At 41.5% G+C, this 21181-nt stretch overlaps 1 protein-coding gene across 3 annotated transcripts in view; it reads left to right on the top strand.

Moving 5' to 3' along the window:
* Positions 1-21181, top strand: part of tox2 (TOX high mobility group box family member 2) — a 103565-nt gene that overhangs the window by 51438 nt on the left and 30946 nt on the right. For all 3 annotated transcript variants that reach the window (XM_061784931.1, XM_061784932.1, XM_061784933.1), the window contains exon 4: positions 13768-14097. In XM_061784931.1, the coding sequence (XP_061640915.1) occupies positions 13768-14097 (330 nt within the window). The remainder of the gene's footprint in view (positions 1-13767; positions 14098-21181) is intronic.

Genomic DNA, 21181 nt, shown 5'->3' with positions numbered 1-21181 from the left:
TACACAAATATACACCCATGTATGGTGCCATGTTGGGCCAGCATATATATATTTTTTTAAGAGAGCTTTTAAATGGACATGATGCATTGATAGGGGGCTTGTAAATGACTGCCCTAAGGCCACGGAGGGAAAGGGAATATGAGAAAAGAGAGAGAGCGAGAGAGAGCTTTCCTTCTCTCCGCTGCCGCCACAAATATGCCTGCGCATCTTTTTGCTTTGTCTCCCTGTCCCTGCATTGTCAGCACGCCGGCTATAGAAATATTTTGGCAGGCTGCTGGTTGTTTTCATTTTCACAAAAGATGTATCTGAGGGGAAAGAGGGATGGAGGGAAGGTGCAATCGGTGGGAAACGGTGTGGAGAGACGGCGTCAAGTCAGGCGGACATTTGAGCAAAAGCGGGATGGAAAGTGGACAGGATTGGTTGTGGGGAGGAGGAAAAATGAAAAACAGTAGATGTGGGGGAAAGGGATGAAGAAGCCGAGGTAAGAGATCAATGTGCAGACGAGGTGAGTCAGGTGAAGGGAGGAATTGGGGTGAGGAATCAAGGAAAACAAGACTGGGGTAACCACTCCAGATCCCCCCCCACCCCCACCCCCTTCCAATCTAAACAGCAGGAGGAAGCTGTAAATCAACCTAATGTGGCCGAGCTGTAATTCAGACCAGCAGGGCCCGGGCGCTGGTGCTGGGGGCCGAACGGCGGGAGTTTACAAAACGCAAGTACTTTAATCAGCGCACCGATCCGAAGATACCAGCCACCGCCGTCCTCCCTGCCCCAATCACTATGCTTCCTGTCAGTCACACACGGCTGGAGCTCGACCAATCGCGGCACGTCAACGTATCCGGACATCCCCGGCTTTTTTGGGGGACTCCGGGCTGCTGCCAACAAGAGTATTACTCATCTTGACTGGAAAGGTTGGAATGGGACTTTTAATTCGGAACATAGAGGCACAAATGTGATAGATTTGTTAAAGGTTGGACATTAAAGAGTTCAGGGATCATGTTCTACAATGGCTCATCAGAAACATATGGTGGGAAGATGAGACACACACGGGGGAGGGGAAAACTTAACCAACTCTGCGAGGGCAGAAAAACTGTGAGAAACAATCAAGTCATCGAACAAATGTGCCGTATCTTCGAAATCAGAAATTCTCCCCAAAAAGTCTGAGGGTGAAAACTGTGAAAAGGATAGCCGGGACACATTAAATTGATTTTATAAGTCAGGAAAGGAAAAGATAAAGGGTGAAGAATCGAAAATCAGAATCACAATCATCTTTATTTGCCAAAAAACACACAAGGAATTTGTCTCCGGTGGTTGGACTGTGTTGGACGGGGAGAGAAAAAACAGCATTTGTTGCTTGTTTCATTGGAAATGTGCAAAAGTATCTTACAGTGAACAAGCGCTGATTCGTGACTCAATTCGTACCCACCGTACATAGGAACTGTTCTGCAGAATGTTCGCTGAAAAAAAAAAAAAAAAAAAAGCAAATCAAGGGGAATTTTGTAAGATGTTACGAATGGAGTCCTGCCACCAATAGTGGTGGCAAAAAAAAGGAAATAAATAAGTAAGTAAGCACCCCTATAAATGAACCCTTATTCCCTAAATAGATAGTTCAAACTGTAAATATACCACAAACTATGATCCGAAAACATTTAAGTATCATTTCAAGCTCATCTTACAACATTACCCTTAAAAATGAATGACTTAGATTTAAAACAAAATGTTAAATATTTTGAAAACAGCTCTGTGGTTGTACTGCTATAGATATTCCCAAAAACCTTCAGGTTTTTAAGCAAATAATCATAATCCAGCGGAAGCTGTGGTTGAGGAGGCTACTGGAGTGGATGTCACAAATAGTTGTACAGAGAAGATTGCAAGACTGCGAGGTAGCAAGTGGTTGGCTTGTCTGAGAGTCATTTAGCAAAACGTAATGGCGAGCCTGCAAGTAGACGTCAGAACACTATCCATTTCGCCGTCAAAAGAGCCCATCTGTGCCATTAATCCCAGCAACACAAAGGTCAATACATTTGCCCATAACTATCACTGAATTTCCACCATGTTTTTTTTAATCAGCTTACCTTTGAAAATGTAACATCTTCTTTTCAACTGACACGTCACACGTTTAAACTACAGTGGTAGTCAAATTTGAAGGCTACGAATGACGAGTGACGGTTTGTTTACGATGAGAATTCTTGAGCTTTTGTAGTAGGAAGTAAGGAGGGTTCACTGTATCAAGATACGCATCTTATCGGCCTCGGGGACGGGGATCGCTCGTGTGCATGCCTGCCAAAACACGCAAAGAGGAGAGTTCATTGACACCGCCGGCGAGCCGTCCCCTCCGCTCGCCGCCAGCCTCGCGGCAAACAATGACAACCAAGAACACAAGGGCGCTGATGTTAGCGTCCTGCTGGCACCAGCTGTGCCAGCCTCTGATACACAGCCTCATGGACTCTCAGCCTCAGGGGGGGGGGACTTAAGAGCACAGTGACACCAACAAAGCAGCCAACACTGGGAGTTAAATGTACACTCGAAGAGGAGAAGAAAAAAAAAATCCAAAATATGTATGAAATGAGCACAAAAGCCTTTCAAGGGCTATTACGCTCACAGGAACAGGCAGAGGATTTAACACCCCTTCGTTTGTTTAAAGCACAGTTATTTGTGGGTGACAGGATCCTAACAATTCTGCGAATAATGCTGGTTTGTCTGCGTGACTGCACCATCAGCGCTCCCTTTGTTAGACTCCGCATTGTTCCAGTCACTCAGTCCACATGCAGCACCCTTTTTCAATTTGTTTTCAACTTTTTTCTAATTCTCCGTTTACCTTTTCCCGCAACAAAAAATTTATTTTTTCGTGCACACACAGAGCCGCCATTGTGAGCTTGCTAATAGCCACTTAGGCAGTGGGAGGAAGAAAAGCAGATGACTGAACTCACTTTAAAAGAGAGTGAGTTTTATTATTTGATTTGGATTGTGTGTTTGAGCGCCTGCTGCGCAGAGCAGATAGCCGCCAATAAGTTGAAGAAATGGAAGAGGAGTAAGGGGAAAGGAGGAATAAAATTGTACGTCCGCCAATGTAATCGTAAATGTGCTCTGTCAGGTAGTAACTGTGATTATGCTCCTCATTTGAAACAACCCCTTCCTTCCTGTGCCTGTCCGCTAAACACACAGCAACCTTAACATGACCGTCACGCTGCGCGACAGCGCTGGCTCGTGGTTTGTTTTCATCACTGTTAACAACACCCATACCTATGATCGGGCCGCATTTGAAAAATATCTCGCCCCTTCTGCTCAAACTCAGCAAAGGCCGGCTGATCAGGAGTCATTTATCCTGTAGTATGGGCTGTGTTAAGACTGTTTTTTCATCGACGTTCTGCTTGGAAAACGCTCGGGAGCAACAATCGTAAATGGTAAACCTGTTCAATATTTACGGTCACAAATCCTTGTGGGTGGTCAACACTGATGCGGCCAAGCCAGCGACACCGTAATCGGGGCGTGAAACACAGCAATGGCACTTAAGCTGGGTTAACACATACCACCCATCGAACTGGATTTAAGCATTTTCCCTCCCATCCGATCAAAATTAGTAAAGACTTGGTTACCCGATCCCTTATCCGAGATTACCCTGAGCGATTATCATGTGGTGTGGGATGGAAGCCATTTATTTGTAAGGGTAATGATGTAAGATGACTTTGAAATAATATTGAACTGTTTTAGAATGTTAGTTTGTGGTATATTTATGTTTTAAGCTGTCTATATAGGCAACTGTAAAACATTGAAGGGGGATGTCAATTACTGAAATTTTTTCGCTATTTGCACTAGGGCGTGGTCCCTATACCCTGAGAATATAGTAATCTATGTACGGTATGTATGCATGTAATGGATGAATGGATATAAATGTTTTAGTTCCTGCTGAATGCTACACGCTATTCAAAGAGAGAAGGTGGGAAGCTAAAGCAGCAACAGAAGTGCATGGGAGCTTGTGTTTATTCTTTGGTAAGGCCTTTCTCGTACCTGGCCACATGTTGGGCAATCGCCCTGGCTTCGGCTCGGCCGCGTGCCACTTTCAATTAGTCACCGGCGGAGCGAGAGATGGCCCGCCCTCATCTTTTCGCAACATGCATTAGTACGCCACTCAGAGCCACATACCGCCCGAGGTTAAACACAAATTATATCATTTCTGTCGTCCAATCAAATCACGCCGACCCCTCCTGACTCGCCGGACGAGTCGGACGCATAATGAAATATGACATGGCGCAAACGCGGCTGACGCTAATCGGCCCTGACGCGCCATCAGATGGCCGTGACCCCGTGAACCTGTCTGACAAGTGAGACGAGCGGTGGGAACAGGATACAAGGCCGAGAAGATGAAAAGGAGACATAAAAGACAGAAACGAATGGCAGCGGAATGAGAAATTAGAAGTCACAGGGAGCACGTTATACATGTCTGACAATCGGGTCTCTGCTGACTTTAATCAAAAGTCAGCAAAGGCCCGATTGTCAAATGTCTCCAAAAGATTATCATGAGCGATTATCCTGTGATGTGGGGTGTTAAGTGTGATTTTTTCCTCACCAATCACAGATGACAATTGGAAATGTTAAACTTGTTTAATAGGTACAATTGCAAATCCTTACTGGTGTGGTTAATACCAAGTTGGGCTTAGCCAGACTCCATGATTGCGATGCCAAATAGAATGCTAGCCAATTAAGCGGGGTACAAACACAACGATAATCAGGCCGAATTTGAGCATTTTCCCTTCCGTCCTATCAAAATCAGCAAAAAATAGATTATCGCGTGTTGCTGAAAGATTATCCTGAGAGATTATCCTGTGGTGTGAGGTGTGTTAAGGGGGATTTTTTCCTCCCAGATCTATTTGTAACAATCGTGAATGTTAAACCCTCAATATCTTTCGATCACAAATCGACCACAAGTGTGTGGTGAACACCGAGTTCACAGAGTCACAGACAAGTGATTAGGATGTGAATCAGAACCTGAAGCTCTTGCTGTTGCCAGACAGAAACAGAGGAGCAACTGCTTGTGTTAATTGTTTCTATTAGGTGTCTTCCAAGTCATTCACCGCAATAAAAATGATAAGGAGAAGAGTTTGCTACCGAAAGACATCTGGTCCGGGTGAGGAGATACCTAATTATCAGTGGAGATACCCTTATGCGTGGTGTGTTGCTCACCTCAAGTACACCACACCCTACATGGTCAGTAAGCACACACTTACCAAATGTTTTTTTTTTCCTTGTCATCTTTGGGATCTCTCGCGTTTTAAAAATCGGTTAAGATGTTAAAAATTGGTTTGTGTGTTCCTTACTTTAGTTATCAAGCAAAAGGGTGAATGTGAGCGTCTGCATACTTGGATAGTTCTATTTAATCACTGCCTTTATATGCTCCCTCTTCTGAAAACTCTCAAGCCACAGAGTCGCTATATGTCTTCACAAGGCAGTGTGTTCCGCGTTAGCGAGATAGCGACATTATCGTGTGGAGCAGGCACCAGAAGGGAAGCAGGAGAACCAAGGTATAGTGTAGCTGTAAGCGGACGCCTGGCGCTCGTCACCCTTTACTGCACTCCTGCCAGGACAGCCTTTGTGGTGCCTCTGATATGATCGCATGGCATAAGATCAGCTCTGGCTTTAATTAAGCCCGACTTGACAGCGTACAGAGATGGATGCTGTAGTAGAACGGGCCTCTCTGTGTTCCATGTAAAGTGGGGCTCTAGGAACACTATAAACAAGACCATTTGCAAATAAACGGAAAAAAAAGATGAGATAAAGAGTGCCCGGCTTTGTCTCGTTGCCTCTTTGGAAGCTGGTAGCGTTGCATGATAGGTAATGGAAGCGTGAGTGGGGTTTGAAGTGTAATTCAGCAGTGTTACAAAGCCCTCCAATGGGCTCAAAAGTGCACACTCGTGTTAAGGCAGATCTTTCCCAACTGAGGTAATACAGGTACTTTATTTTGTCAAATGTACAGCGTAGAGTAAAGACTGTTGTGTGGGTATACGTCAAACCTGAAAAGCTTGTGTCCTCACCTTGGTCAATAAAAGTGGTTGGGGAAAAAAAAACTTCGACTAAGTACAGACGGTCCGATAATCAGGCCGATGTCGATGCCAATTCACCGTTCTGATCAAAGTCAACAAAGGCTCGGTGATTGGATGTGATTGGCTTGTGTGGGATGCTGAATCAAGGCAACTGGACCCTTGTTGTTTGTTCAACTTGTGCAATATTTACGATGGCAAATTGTTAAGTTAATCGTCGACAATGAAATCGGCCGAGCCATGGACTCGGTTATTGTGACATGAAATGGAACGTTAGCCAATTAGCAAGTGAACTCAGTGTGGAGTTTAACACCCGAGACACCCATTTGTGTTGAAAGCAACTGTTACTGGCCCAGACGTAATCTTCCATCCATCCATTTTCTGAGCAGCTTATCTCACAAGGGCCACGGGAGTGCTGGAGCCTAACCCAGCTATCAACGGGCAGGGGGCGGGGTACACCCTGAACTGGTTGCCAGCCAATCGCAGTTTTAAATGTCTTGCCCAGGGACACGACGACATGCACTCAGGCGGGGTTACGAAGCAGTCATCCTCCGGTTGCAGGGCATACACTTACCCTCTGCACCACGCCGCCCCTGACGTATGTTGTGTTTATGTTCCAGGGAGTCATGAGACTTTTTTTTTTTTTGCTCTTTCTCTGCATTTACTAGACCCTTTTTTATTTTGTTCTAAACTCTAGTTTCACTCGACGTCAAAAATTATTCCAAAAATGTCTCTCTATCTTGCTATCTCTGTATCGCTGTCACGCTCACTCTATCTCAATTTCTGTCTCTCTCCATCTCTCACTCTGTCTCTATATCTCAATAAATCAATCTCTCTATCCCTCTATTGCTCTCTCTCGCCCTCTGTCTCTTTCTCACTTTGTCTGTCTATCTCTGTCTCTGTTTCTCTCTCTCTCTCTCTCTCTCTCTCTACTCCCCCTTTCACTCTGTCTATTTCTCTCTGGCTATCTCTCTCTAAATCTATCGCTATCTCTTGATCTCTATTTCTCTCTATTTCCCTTTCTCTATCTCCTATCTCTTTGTCGCTCTACATCTCTCCCGCTGTCACCCCTCTCTCTATCACTATGCTTCCCTCTCACAATCTCACCATATCTCTATCATCCCTCTCGATAGCGCTACATCTCTAGCTCTCTTATCTTTACAGTATCCCTATATCTAGTTATCAATCTATCTATCTCTTTCTAGTGCTATATATTGCTCTCTCTCTCTCTGTCTTTCTCTATCTCTATCTGTTTCTCTCTAGTTATCCCTTGCTCTATCTCTCGCTATCTATAGCTCTCTCTGTTGGTTTAACTCTCTATCTCTATCTAGCTGCATCTATCTTCATCTACAGTGTCTCTATTCTCTAGCTCTATTTAGCTCTGTCATCTATCTAGCCAGCCAGCCATCTATATTATGTCCATGACAGATACAGTTAATCACTTTTTGCTTGTTTTAACATGTAAATCTATTATCAACTTGATCTTTATGTATTATTGTTGTAAATATCACATGATAGAATTATAATACGACATAATCGGGTAATGTCCTAGATGTGGGTACGTGCAGGCATCCAAACAATAATCTAATAAGAAAAAAAAAGTGAAGTTAATGAGCCATTAGCCACAGTCAATATCATCTCCAGAAGGCCTTGACTGGGCAGGCAACGCTACAGAGGGAGAATTAGATGTGTGCCAAAATAAATACACAAGCTGGAGCGCTCCCCAATCAATGATATTTCCTCACTCTGCCCCACGCCAACTGTCTCTTCATCTGTTTCCCTCCGACGGAAGGTGCGCTGCAATGCAACTGTTACGGTCCAAAGATGCGGCGCTTAATTAAAACGTTACAGGCAGCCACTGCAGCTCCCACTGTGGAAGCAAAGTTCGACATTCCCTAGTCAAACAATGACCCAAATGGTGTTTAAAATGTGTTTATTCTCATTTTCGATGCAGGGAAACACAGTACATGATAACATTTAACACACTCTTTGTTATAGTAATTCAATTTGCAATCCTAGTTTTGTCATAAAAAAGGCATTAAAGACTTTTAATGAAATTATTTTCAATTTAAATTTTTGTTTTCTCATATTTTTTTCCCTAGTTGATGTTCTATAGATAACATAGTCATCTCAAGAAACACACAACATGGACCAAAGTCCCGAATAGCGACCCATTCCACAAATATGGCCGACATACACAGTATAAAAGCAATAGTTTGGGATCCTTTCAATTTATGCTGGGCAATATATTTTCATCACGTTCAAAAATCAAATTTAATTATTCTTACGTTTTTTCGTAACTGAAAAATTATGAAGGTTTTCTACTAGCTGTCTTGCAGTATTTTTTAACATTTATTTAAAATATTTTATGGCAAATAATACAAAGCGGATGAACTTAATCTCTCCTCAAACAAACAACACGGGAGTTATGTTTGTTTTATTTTATTACAGGATTTGAGTTTTTGTATTGTTTTATATACTGTATATATTTTTTATTTGTATAATATATGTTATTATTACATTATTATTATATTTACTATGTTATATGTATGTTTTATGATTTTGAAATGGTATATATTATTTTAACCATTTCTATACTTTCGTTTGATTCATGTTTTGTATGAACAATTTTTGTAATTTTGATTTGAGATAGGCGGCACGGTGTCCGACCGGTTAGAGCGTCAGCCTCACAGTTCTGAGGGGCGGGGTTCAATCCCCGGCCCCGCCTGTGTGGAGTTTGCATGTTCTCCCCGTGCCTGCGTGGGTTTTCTCCGGGCCCTCCGGTTTCCTCCCACATCCCCAAAACATGCATAGTAGGTTAATTGAAGACTCTAAATTGCCCCAAGGTGTGAATGTGAGTGCGAATGTTTGTTCGTTTATGTGTGCCCTGTGATTGGCCGGCGACCAGTTGAGGGTGTACCCCGCCTCCTGCCGGATGACAGCTGGGATAGGCTCCAGCACGCCCGCGACCCAAGTGAGGAGAAGCGGCTCAGAAAATGGATGGATTTGAGATAGTAAACATAGTCCACAATATTGTTTACAATTATTTTATTTTATTTCACTATAGAATTGCAAGTTTTTCTGTGATTTATTTTTATACTTTTTCAAAATTTCTTATTGTATTTATTTTATTCATGTATGATGTTTTTTCAGAATTGTTTATATTAGATGGATTTATTGTATTCATAATCGACATAATATTTCCATTTTAGATGATGATTATTTTTTACAGGCTATGCACATTGGATACATTGCTATTACTGTATATCCAGCATGTTAAAGTTATATAAACAACCTGAGGTATCATTCCTCTCAAACCAATCTAACTTCATTTAATTTCATTTATCCATCCACTTTCAACACCGCTTATCCTGGTTCGGGTCGCGGGAACGCTGGAGCCTATCCCAGCTGACTTCGGGCAAAAGGCAGACTTCACCCTGAACTGGTCGCCAGTCAGTCGGGGGACCCATATAGACACGGACAACCATTCGCACTCACATTCACACCGTCACTGAGTGGGAACTGAACCCACGCTGCCCGCACCAAAGTAAGGCGAGTGCACCACTACACCATCAGTGACTAATTTCCTTTATCTTCATTTCATTTCATTTCATTGCACTGGGCAAAATAAAAGTCATTATTGTAGGGTAAAGCCAGGGAACATCCAAATGCCTTTTCTTTGTTTTGAGTATAGCTTTAAAGAAAGTTCTTACTGTATACAGTACAGTATATGCATTAACTAGAGTGCACGTTTGAATGCATAACAACAACAACAAAAACATGCATGCAAAATGGAGACATATGAATGATTTATCCAGCCACAATCCAACTGGGGATGTCCTTGGCATATTCACATTTTATCATCAAGGGTAACGGACGAGACTTTGCGGTCGTCCTCATCCAAAGCAGGAAACGATCGCAGGTTTTGTGGATACACACTGAGATAAATGGCGAACAAAAAGGCTGATGAACACGCTCCATGATAACTCAAAGATGGCACCCGTTTGGAGCACAATGGTGAGGGACACACACAATGCCTTGGATGTTTACGGCGAACAATCCTATTTCCTTCCAACAATTATGAGGGAAAATGAATCTCAGGAAATGTTGCTTTTCTCATCCATTAGACCAAACAATAACACAAGTAATCCCCAAAGGTTTACACACACAAAAAAACAAACACACAAAAAACATCTGTCTTCAAAGGACAGAGCCCCAAAACTAACGTTAACCGTTCTCGAGACCGGAGGTGGTCACCATGTTGCTCAACTCTCAATTAATGTAAGAGGATAAAAATGTCAAATTAAAAGCCCGGTTCAAAGTATGTCAAATGGCTTTCAATTCTGCTGAAAGCAACAACATGCTCTCTCAAGTGTATAAAATGATGCGGTGTTCTACCAGCTACATTGACCACCCAATGTTTTATCATTGGGTGGTCAAGCTCTCTTGAAACACTGAGGAGTTTACAATTATTTAGGTATTTTTGTATCATTTATTTTATATTACTTATTGCATTATGAATACATATTATATTATAACAATTTTATTATACATGTCGATTTTTTTTATTTCATGTATATTATTTTTAGTTATTTCTATATATTTTATTGGATGTATGCATTATTTGCAATTATTATATTTTAATTGTAGAGAATTTACGCACTCCTGGGTAGTCCAATTTATTTTAATTGTTTTTATTTTATTTTACTACAGGATTGTATGTTTTTCTTTTCTTTTCTTTTTTTGATAATTTATCATTTGTGGTTTTTATTATGTATTATATTATAATATAATGTTATTCAACATGTATTATGTAATTACTTTATTTGATATATTTTATTTTTAGTCATGTCTATATATTTAGATTTTCTTATTCATTTATTTTGTTTGATATATTTATATAGCGTTATTATACATATAGTTTTTGATTAGTGTTTATATTTTTTAAATTTGTAATCTATTCTATATTTCTGTTTATCAAATATATTATTTTTAGTTATTTCTATATTTTTCTAATATATTATATTCATAGTTGATCAAATATAATAGTTTAAGCTAATGCACATGCTCCCGAAACCCACAGTAGTTTATTTTTTATTATTAGCTTGTTTCCATTTTTTCACAATTATTTTTCTTTAGATTGCATTTATTTTACTATGTATTTATACTATTTGTAACGTGATTATATGTGTTATTTTTAGTTGGTGTCCTTTTAGTTATTACTATTTATATTTATTATTCATGTAATGTAATGTAATTTCAGATTGAACAAAAAATTGTTTTACCGTTTTTAAATGTTCCTTGATTGCATTTATTGATTGATTTGTTTTAGTTATTATATTATTATTTTTTGTTATTTGTTGTATTTGTCATTTATATAAGATTTGAATTCAATTTTAGATTGCATTTCAGGGCATTACATAGTTGAACAGTTGAACCCTTTGAACAATGCGCTGACCTTGAGGAAGAAAAACAACAATTTGCCACATTCTCTCTCTCTCTTTCTCTCTCTCTCTCTCTTGCTTTCTCTCTCTCCCTCTCTCTTCCTCCCTCCCATCTTCTTGTTCTCCTAAAACTATCCGCCGCCTAGATAAATGACCACTCTGTCGGCGAGCATGACAGCCTACACAAAGATGATATTGAATTGATTTCAGAAATGTTGCCGGACGGGCTGTTTGATGTATGCCGCATGACGTGAATCATAAAAATTCTATTAAAAAACCCTTGAATGGCTGACACCAGAATATTATTTGTGATGATTAATTTGACACAGTCATTACAATGGGAGTCGTTTCAGCACATAGATTGCTTTTTCGCTCCCTGTTGACTCCCCTGGCTATTTTTTTCTCTCTCCGGGTCTCTTTGTGGAGCTGCGATCTGATTGGACTCGCCGTTTTAGTGTTCAAATACGTTTATTTATTTATTTTGGGGGGGCTTTGTTTTTTTTGGCGACAAATGGCATGAAACAAAATATGAATTGAAAGCGTGAGTGAAGGTTTTTGAGAGGAGCAACAGTCTTCAAAATACCTCAGGGGACGGTGTACAGGGTCACGCAAGTGTGCTGAAAGAATTGAAATTGAAAGAACAAATTGCATGAATACCGATAATCTCACCAAATCTGAGCATTTTCCCAGTTTCAGATCAAAGTCAGCAAAGGCCCATTCATCCCTCTGTATGTTTGTAAAAGATTACCCTTCGTGACTATCCTGGGGTGTGTTAGGAGTGATTTTTTTCCCCCCTCCTCGATTTGCAATGAAAACGATCGAGGCCAGCAGTCGTAACCAGGGTACACGTTTACTACCGATTATCGGGACGAATTTTAGCATTTTCTCTCTCTTCCAATCAAAGTCGGCAAACGCCTGCTGAGCAGACGTCTCCAGAAAATTATCCTTCGTGACTATTTTGTAGTACGGAATTTCTTAAGTGATTGTATCTCCCTGATTTGCTCGTAAAACAGTCAAAGCAGACATTTGTAAATGTAAAACCTGTTCGATATTTACAATCGCAATTCACAACGATGGTGAACATTGGGGGCGGCCGTTACGTGTGTGTGTTGTGTTGCGTTGGCCATCTTGAGTACAACACGCTATAAGAGCAGTAGCCATACACTTGCCAATTTATACATGAGTGGAGTCTCTCACATTTTGAACATCGGTCAATGCGAGGGTACGCACATCCCAGTATTTGGGCCTAATTTGAGCATTCCTCCTCTCATAGATCTGCTCCACAAACCGTCAGTGGAGATATCGTTAAGTGTGGCGTGTTGTGCTGGTAATCTCGAGTGAGAGGAGAGAATGTCGGCTCTTGTCCCTCAAACTTAATATCGTCAGCCTTATAGCATGGTTACCTAAGTCATTTTTTTTAACATTTTCGGAAAACAAGAAAACAACTTTTAGCAAATATTTTTGCAAACACGGTACTGGTATTTTGCTATAATAAAGTTCATTAATTTTGGTGTGGTTTTATGGAGTCTGTAGACCATTTTGGATAGAATGCAAAGGTGTTGTAGCTGGAGAGGTCATTTAGACTTTTATTAACTGAAGACATGAAACAGGGCTTGTTTTGGTCATGAAAACTAGAAACATTTAAAAACAGGGTATCAAAGTGGATCTTGAAAAGTACAGTGGAACCTCGATTTAACGGACTAATAGGCGGTAGGGTTGTCCGTTAAATCCAGTTGTCCGTTAAATTGAAGCACCCTTTTAAGGCCTAAAAACACGATTATGATACAAAATTACTGTTTTGAACTTTTTTTTTCATGGTCTAAAAACACCCAGTACAATACAAGATTATTGTAAATAAATGTAAAAAAGCTTATCCAAACTTGCATGAAAGGGGTTGGTGATTTTGAGTTCTGTCTGTTAAATCCGAAGTCTGTAGAAATGGGGTCTGTTGAATTGAGGTTCCACTGTATAGTGTTTCCATTTTGGCCTAGTGGTTAGCAAATATTCCTCACAGTTCAGATTTGGATTCGGGGTTCGAATCTCGGCTCCGGCCTTCCTGGTACTCCGACTTCTCACATTCCAAAATCGTGTATGTTCGATTCACTGAAGACTCTCAATTGTCCATGCGGGTAAATGTGAGTGCGAATGGTTGTCTATATTTGCCCTGTGATTGGCTGGCAACCAGTCCAGGGTGAATAGGCTCGAGCTCACCTGTATCCATCTGCAGATACAAATGGAACCAAACCACAAATGCTTCCACTACTGTAACGTTTGTGTGTCGTCCTCAGAACTACACAGCTCAGACTGGTGGCGGTAGCGGCAGTAACGGCGGAGGAGCAGGAGGTGGCGGCGGAGGCGGCGGCAGCGGCGGTGGCGGGGGAACGGCCAGCGGCAACGGAGCCGGGGATGAAGACTACGAGATCCCCCCCATCACTCCGCCCAACCACCCGGAGCCTCCTCTCCTACACCTGATGGAGCACGACTCCACGGGCTACCTCTGCCATTCACTGTCACACAACGGCCTCATCAACCCTTATTCGTACCCGGAGCTGCCCACCCTCATGATGTCCAACATGCTGGCGCAAGACGGCCAGCTGGTCTCCGGCCAGATGCCCTCAGTAAGTACAAAAACATGGACTCAGACATCATATAGACCAGTGATTCCCAATCACTACGCTGCAGGAAATAGTCAAATTTCACTTCCTTCGTCGGATTATGTATTTACTACAAGTAACGTATCTGTGTTCATCTATCTATGCCAGCGACGTATGTAGACAAGCAGAAAGAAAGAAAAAAAATTCCACAAATAATAATAGAAATTTACCTGTGTAGCCTCTTTTTGCCATTTATACAACAGAATATTAGCTTCAAATAACCAAGCCCAAATTTCACATTAAGTATATTTGTTAGTAAGTTGAGACAGGATCATTGTTCTTTACATTTTACTATAGTTAAATGACCAATTGCTAAGCTAAATCCCGGAGTTGCAGACTGATCTTTTTATTGTTGTTCTTGTTGTAAAGTACTGGATGTATATTTGCTCCTTTCAAAGATTGTTATGGTTAAAAATGAAATACACAATATATATTTATCATTTACAGCAATCAATCGATCCGTACATTTCCAAGGATGTCCACATCGACATCATGCCCTTTTTGGACTCTTCCAGTCTCTTTGTGTCCATGTTGCAACAGGCTGATGACATTCTGAAAAAGCTAAAAAGACGAGTGAAGTATTTTTCTGGGCAATACCCTTCTGTAACGACAATTTTGTTTGAATTCCGGTTGCACGGTATCATCGCATGTTTTTCCATTGGTCATTACTGGCACCTTCCTGTGGTGGGATCACTAAAAAAGCCAAAGAAAAAGCCAGACATACTCTTCTGTGATGGAATTAGGAATAGAGCTGTACCACCAGGATTGACCAGGAGTGGAAAAAAAAAAAAAAACACAAATATGATGATACTTAATTCCTAACAGTTTACTGGCTTAAAGGTTCTTCATATTATCTCAGCCAGCACATTGTTTCGAGTGAGCAGCCTGCTAATGAAAAGAAAAGACGGTATACTGTACAGTATATATATATATATATATATATATATACACAAATACACATCAAGGTCAAGCAGAACATATCGGAGCATTTATCAACAGCAGAGGCGGTATAGGGCCAAAAAAAACAGTCAGCATATGACTTGATACACAGTACATGTGAAATACAACTGCAATAATGTGTATTATGAAGAATATCGGCACGTAGCCCCCACCACCACCTGGGGAATTACAATCATGTCATTTATCTCAATACACAATTCACATTTTGGTCATGACCTTTACTGCAGAGTAGTATCAGCCACTCAGGTTATTTTTTTAATGCCACGGAATACTGTGGTGTATTTTGTGCGAAAGCTCCATTTCATGAATAATGTTAAGATTGAATTTATTAGTAAGAATAACCACCAAAATTGGCTCTGTAGCGCCCACTGGATTCTTTTTTTTCTTTCTTTCTTTCTTTCAAATCTAGCCCCTGCAGCCAGTTTCACAAGTGACATGAAATTGGGTATGCATGGCTTTCATGAGTAGACAGAACTCTTAAGAAGCCATGCCTGGGAAAACACAAAGTCTGCTATTTTGGTTGGTAGTGGCCAATATAAGGTCATTTTGCCTATTTCCTGGGATCTTCCAAAAATAAATGTATCCTTGAGATTTTGTTTAATTGTTGCTACATTTGAAACATGCATAGTAGACAGATGGTCAATGCTAGATTGGGAAGAACGAGAATTATCGTCATAGCATCTGGTTGGAGCGTGGAAGCCAAGCTTGATGACACCGAATCAAAAAAAAACAAAAGTCCAATAATGTCACTCCAAATTTCTGCCCTCCAAGCCAGATTCACTTAACAACATAAAGTTTAGGAGACGTCTATCAAGAGTAGATACACAAAAAAGTCGCAAGAAGTCATACCTTAAAAAGATGCGGGAAGTCTCCCAGTTTGGTTTGAAATGATCATTATAAGGTCATTTTGGCCATTTCCAGGCATCCTTTTGCCCCTGAAACCACTTTCACTTCCATCCATTTTCTGAACCGCTGCTCCTCACTAAGGTCGCGGGTGTGCTGGAGCCTATCCCAGCTATCATCGGGCAAGAGGCGGGGTACACCCCGAACTGGTTGCCAGCCAATCGCAACCACTTTCACTTCAAGACATGACATTTGGTAGTCTCGTCTTGAATGAGTATTTTTCCCAAAAGTCTCATGAAGCCATGCCTAAAAAGAAACAGGAAGTCTTCCATTTTAGTATGAAGCCAACATTTTAGGGTCATTTTAAACAGTTCCAGGAGTCGTTTAAAAGACAAACTCCTTGTGGAGATTTTGTTCGAAATTCAGCCCCCCAAAGCCAGTTTCACATCGGAACATGGAATTTGGTGGGCATGTCTATTATAAGTTTCAAGAAGCTACGGCTGGAAAGACACCGGGATTTTTTGTCCAATTGCTACCAAATTTGAACCATAAATACTTGCAAGTAGTTTCAGTTTTGGTCATTGTGTGTGGGCAAATCATGGCTGTGTATCGATGCAATACCCGATTTGGTAGCAGTGTCATGGATTTAATTTCAATATGTTTACTGCATATGCAAATTTGCCGGTCTAATATCCGTTGATAACCATCATTTGTTTTGCATTTTTAGAGGTGGATTAATCCAAATGAAAGGAAGGTATAGCTGACAGCAATTTCAATATTTTAAATACCTTCTCGATGTTTCCTCAGCGCACACATTTCTTTTTTTTTTTTTTTTTTTGCTCTTTCAAGCTCCGCTGCTGAAAATCAGAAAGGTCTAAATCAAATAGTCTGCTGCCTGGCGAAGCTACCAAAGCGTAGCGGAGCAAGGTTCATTTGTGCGGAGAAGGAATTGCTATTAAATCGCCGCCTCACCTTGACACACTCTGTCGAACGGAGTAATTAAGCAAACTCCGCAGTTCAAACACACGAAGCCGTCGTTACGAATATCTCGATGAACAGTAAAAAAGGGTTAATTCTTAATTTTGGTCTCTCTAAGATGTGTTAATTTCATTCTGCGGAGGTGGATGCAGTGCTTTGGCCCTGCATGTGTCGGTGTGTGTGTGTGTGTGTGTGTGTGTGCATCATAAACAATATCTCTGCTGTTGAAATGGATCCACTACATCTGGAGGTCAGGGGCTTATATTCAATCTTGAGCACGTTGAAAAAAAAAAAAAAAAAAAATCCATTAGGGTTCATCTTTCCTGCATCAGCCATTCTATTGTGGTGCTGCAGTGAGATCTGTTTTCATCAGGCAGATTCAATACGTGAGCTGGGCAATGAAAAGAAGAGTGCAATAGACTTGGATGGAGAGAGTGGAGATGGAAGAGTGGGGAAGAAAAAAAAAAACGAAGAAATTGAAAAGAGGTGACTCTTATTCTAAATGAGCATACGTGGATTTCATCATTGTGTATTTTAGAGGTAATTCACTTGAGTGAAATAACATCGAGCGCGGTAGGGTTCATGTACAAGGGCGATGAGAGTATTTCGTCGCAAGTGCTCGCATAAAAGCATCAAGTAAATGGGATAATTTTGTGGAGAAATGAGTGGATACCTATTGTGGCAATAGGTAAACATTCAGGGAGTTATTAGATACACAAGAGGCAGCGCATGTTTAGTTTGCGGAACGAAACAGAGTTTAGATTGAGTTTTCCTTGGCTGGATTTACGCTCCCTGGTTCAAGACACAATCGGATTGTCTTGCTCTCAAAATTTTACAATTGGGATATGCATTAATGGTAAACGGATGGAATCGGATATCTTCCAAATATGGAGAAGAAGCCGATATGTATCACATATCTGTCAATCAGAGCGCATGGTAAACGCACAGATCAGATATATCGTGTCAATGCAAGCTTTGTATTCCCAGGGATTCTGGTTATCGTCAAGAAAACTATGGAAAATGGCTTGATATCAACTCTTAATTAAAGTCTTATGAGCTATTTATGTTTTGCATCGGCGCACGCGAGTTGTTCTCGGTGTTCTGTCAGTGTTAACACAGCCATATGGAATATGTCTCACTTCAAATGTTTCCAAATCAGATAAGCATTCAATTGGAATTGGCTACTTGGAACTGCAGTGTAAATCATGCCTTAGTAGTCTATATTTGAGGTAGGCGATGCAGCCAAATTTGTACGAACACCGCACATAAATCAGAACTGTAACATTAGCGTTAGAGCTAAATCGGAAGCCCATATCCGAGACAGATGGGCGACGCTAAATTGCCCAGTAAACTAATGTGAAGCATGTTCTCCAAGTTTGAGAGGAAGATTGAACATTGATCATACAGCATCGTCGTCACTGTCGTCTCTCCTCTGCTGACAAAAAAAACAATAAATGCCTTAATTTTGTGAATAATGAATCTTATTTCATATTTTGGGGGCTAGAAGCTGATACGTGGTCTCCGTACGAGCTCCTTCTTCTCCTTGACGCTCCGCTGCGCTTGATGGGGTCTCTCCGTCCATGACCCACTGTTATTGCATCTCCAGATTCCAAAACACATTAGACATTTAATAGCTGTGCTCAGGTTGCACTGATCTTATCAATGCAGCCAGGCAGAGTTGCTCATCTCTGCCGGACTCGCTGAGTGGCCTTTTTTTTGTGGTTGTGTTTTGTTTTGTTTTGTTTTGTTTTTGTCCGTTATTGCGGTCTTCGACAACAACAACCAGAAAAGAACACGACCCATACTGTATACTTTTTTGCCCGTAAACCTCACAATTGTGCTAGCCGGCCAGCATTTATTTGAACGGGAGCGCTTCATTTTCTATTAAGCGTTACTGCGAACGACGCAGTTGAAATGTAAACGACCTCGGCCTCTTTTGCGCAATGGCGCGTGAGATATTAGCTCTCGTCAAGTGTACTCGTTGGAATACGGAGCGGACGATGAATGTATAATCATACCGGGAGACGTCCGCGCATAGCTTGCCCCATATTAGCGGAAGCGGTCCACGCGCTGCCGTCGAGCTCACGGTTGCCATCCCGTTTTATTTGTATGCCTTTGTATACCTTTATTAATATTTGAATATGGATAGACTGATTATCAGCTGCGCCAAATATCGGCAGTTAATCATTTTGAGGGATTTGCCTTTAAAAAAAACAACAACTAAAAAATCCGTCAGTCGATAAGAGATCATATTTAAAACTGGGTAAACTTCAGGGAACTATGAAAAGTTTTGTTCAATTTATAAGAGATGCTGCTGACACTGGGAACTCCCTGCACTTTTTGTTGCTGTTTTAATGTAAAACCAAGACAAGTGAGGATTTGAAAACAAGGAATCAAATGAAGAACATGAAGTACAGTGGTAACGGAACGTTCCCTCATCTCCCGCGTGACCACGTATTCTTGTGTAACGAGTTCATCGCACACAGTTCATAAACTCGAAAACCACTAGCGCGCCTGCCAACCTGTCTGAAATTAAACAAGGTCAATCTTTTGTATTCTTTCTTTTTTCTTAAAACATTTTGCACTCCCCCACTTTTACATAACTGCGTCGCTAATTTACATAATAACCGCCCCCAAAGAGTTTCTCTGCCCACGGCTTGGTTGCTAGGCTGGATGAAGATCTGGAGCCACTTTCAAGCGCCAGCTGGTGTCTGGCCACTGGACTGCACTCTCTGAAACACCGTTCTGCAGAGACACTATCATGCTTGCATGCAACCCGCATCTGCCATGTGTACGACATCCCTGCTATCGTAACAAAGTCGAAAGGTAAGCAGAGCTGCAATTGAATTTTTGGGGATGCACAGATCAGGGTTAGCTCACAGCATTAGCGTCTGATAAGCTGCATGTACTGGACTGCTTGGTGAAGTTGTCAACACGGTTTTTGAACACATACGGTGGAGTGAATGATGTGCTGCCTCCACAAGTGAAAATGATTGTATTGTCTTTATGAACGCTCACTTTTGTTGCCTTACACACTTTGGGCTCTCCTCCTGCATGTGGAAGCCACTCTTGCTGCAAGCCTGGTCACGGTAACAAAAGCCAGACTTGCCATCGGTCTCGCTGTTGGTCTTGATCCTTGTGTATTTTGCAAAGGTTTATAGACAGCTTACCAAGATACCTGGGAACTGTTTTCATTTACAGAAAGAAAAAAAAGGCATACTATGCCTCTTTTAAATAAACAGCTTTTCCAAATGCCTTGTTTGAACGTGAGAAATTGTTCATTGCCGGCGGAGGTCACTGGTCATATTAATCCCGATTAATATGATTGCTGCGTTCACTTGCCCTGTGCATTTCCTTTCTTTTCTTTTTTTCGTCTCCACAATGGCTTTGTTTTTCCTGGTGAGCAGTGAAGCAGTGCTCCTGGCAGGTGTTGGCGGCTCAGCTGAGCCGGCTTGAATGAAATATGAGTTCATGTCAAGTGAACTTGTCACAGACAAGCTGATGTGAATTAATGAGTTTAAAAAAAGAGCAGAGGTGTGTTTGAAAGCGTTTCCCCTTCACTATCAATGTTTCCACAAACAAGAAACATGGTGGATTTAAGATCAAATGATGACGCAAAAGAGAGAATCGCATGTGACGTTTCCCATTTCAAAGTACGATATCACTTGACGAACTTTCTCCTCTTTGAATCTTCTTTCCCCCTTTTCAGATGAGAAAAGAAAAAAAAAAGCTTCTTTGAAGTCATTTGGTGTCGGGGATTAGAGAGCATGCAGAAAAAAATGATGGCGTACGTACGTCTGGTTTTCTCTCCAGTTCAATGAGCTTCGGCGACAGAGTGGAACTCTACTCGTGATTCCAATGTTGGCTGCTCGCTCGCAGTAACCAAAGCCACCGTTCCCGGAAAACAGTCATCTATATTTATGAATATTTTTCATATTATGATTATTATTGGCGGCACGGCGGACAACTTGTTAGAGCGTCTGCCTCAAAGTTCTGAGGACCGGGGTTCAGTCCCCGGCGCCGCCTGTGTGGAGTTTGCATGTTCTCCCCGTGCCTGCGTGGGTTTTCTCCGGGCCCTCCGGTTTCCTCCCACATCCCCAAAACATGCATGGTAGGTTAATTGAGGCTCCAAATTGGCCCAAGGTGTGAATGTGAGTGCAAATGGTTGTTCGTTTATGTGTGCCCTGCGATTGGCTGGCGACCAGTTCAGGGTGTACCCCGCCTCCTGCCCGATGATAGCTGGGATAGGCTCCAGCACTCCCGCGAC

The sequence above is a fragment of the Phyllopteryx taeniolatus genome, chromosome 9 (assembly GCF_024500385.1).
Source record: "Phyllopteryx taeniolatus isolate TA_2022b chromosome 9, UOR_Ptae_1.2, whole genome shotgun sequence".
Classification (NCBI taxonomy): domain Eukaryota; kingdom Metazoa; phylum Chordata; class Actinopteri; order Syngnathiformes; family Syngnathidae; genus Phyllopteryx; species Phyllopteryx taeniolatus.
This window is presented reverse-complemented; position numbering and strand designations above follow the sequence as displayed.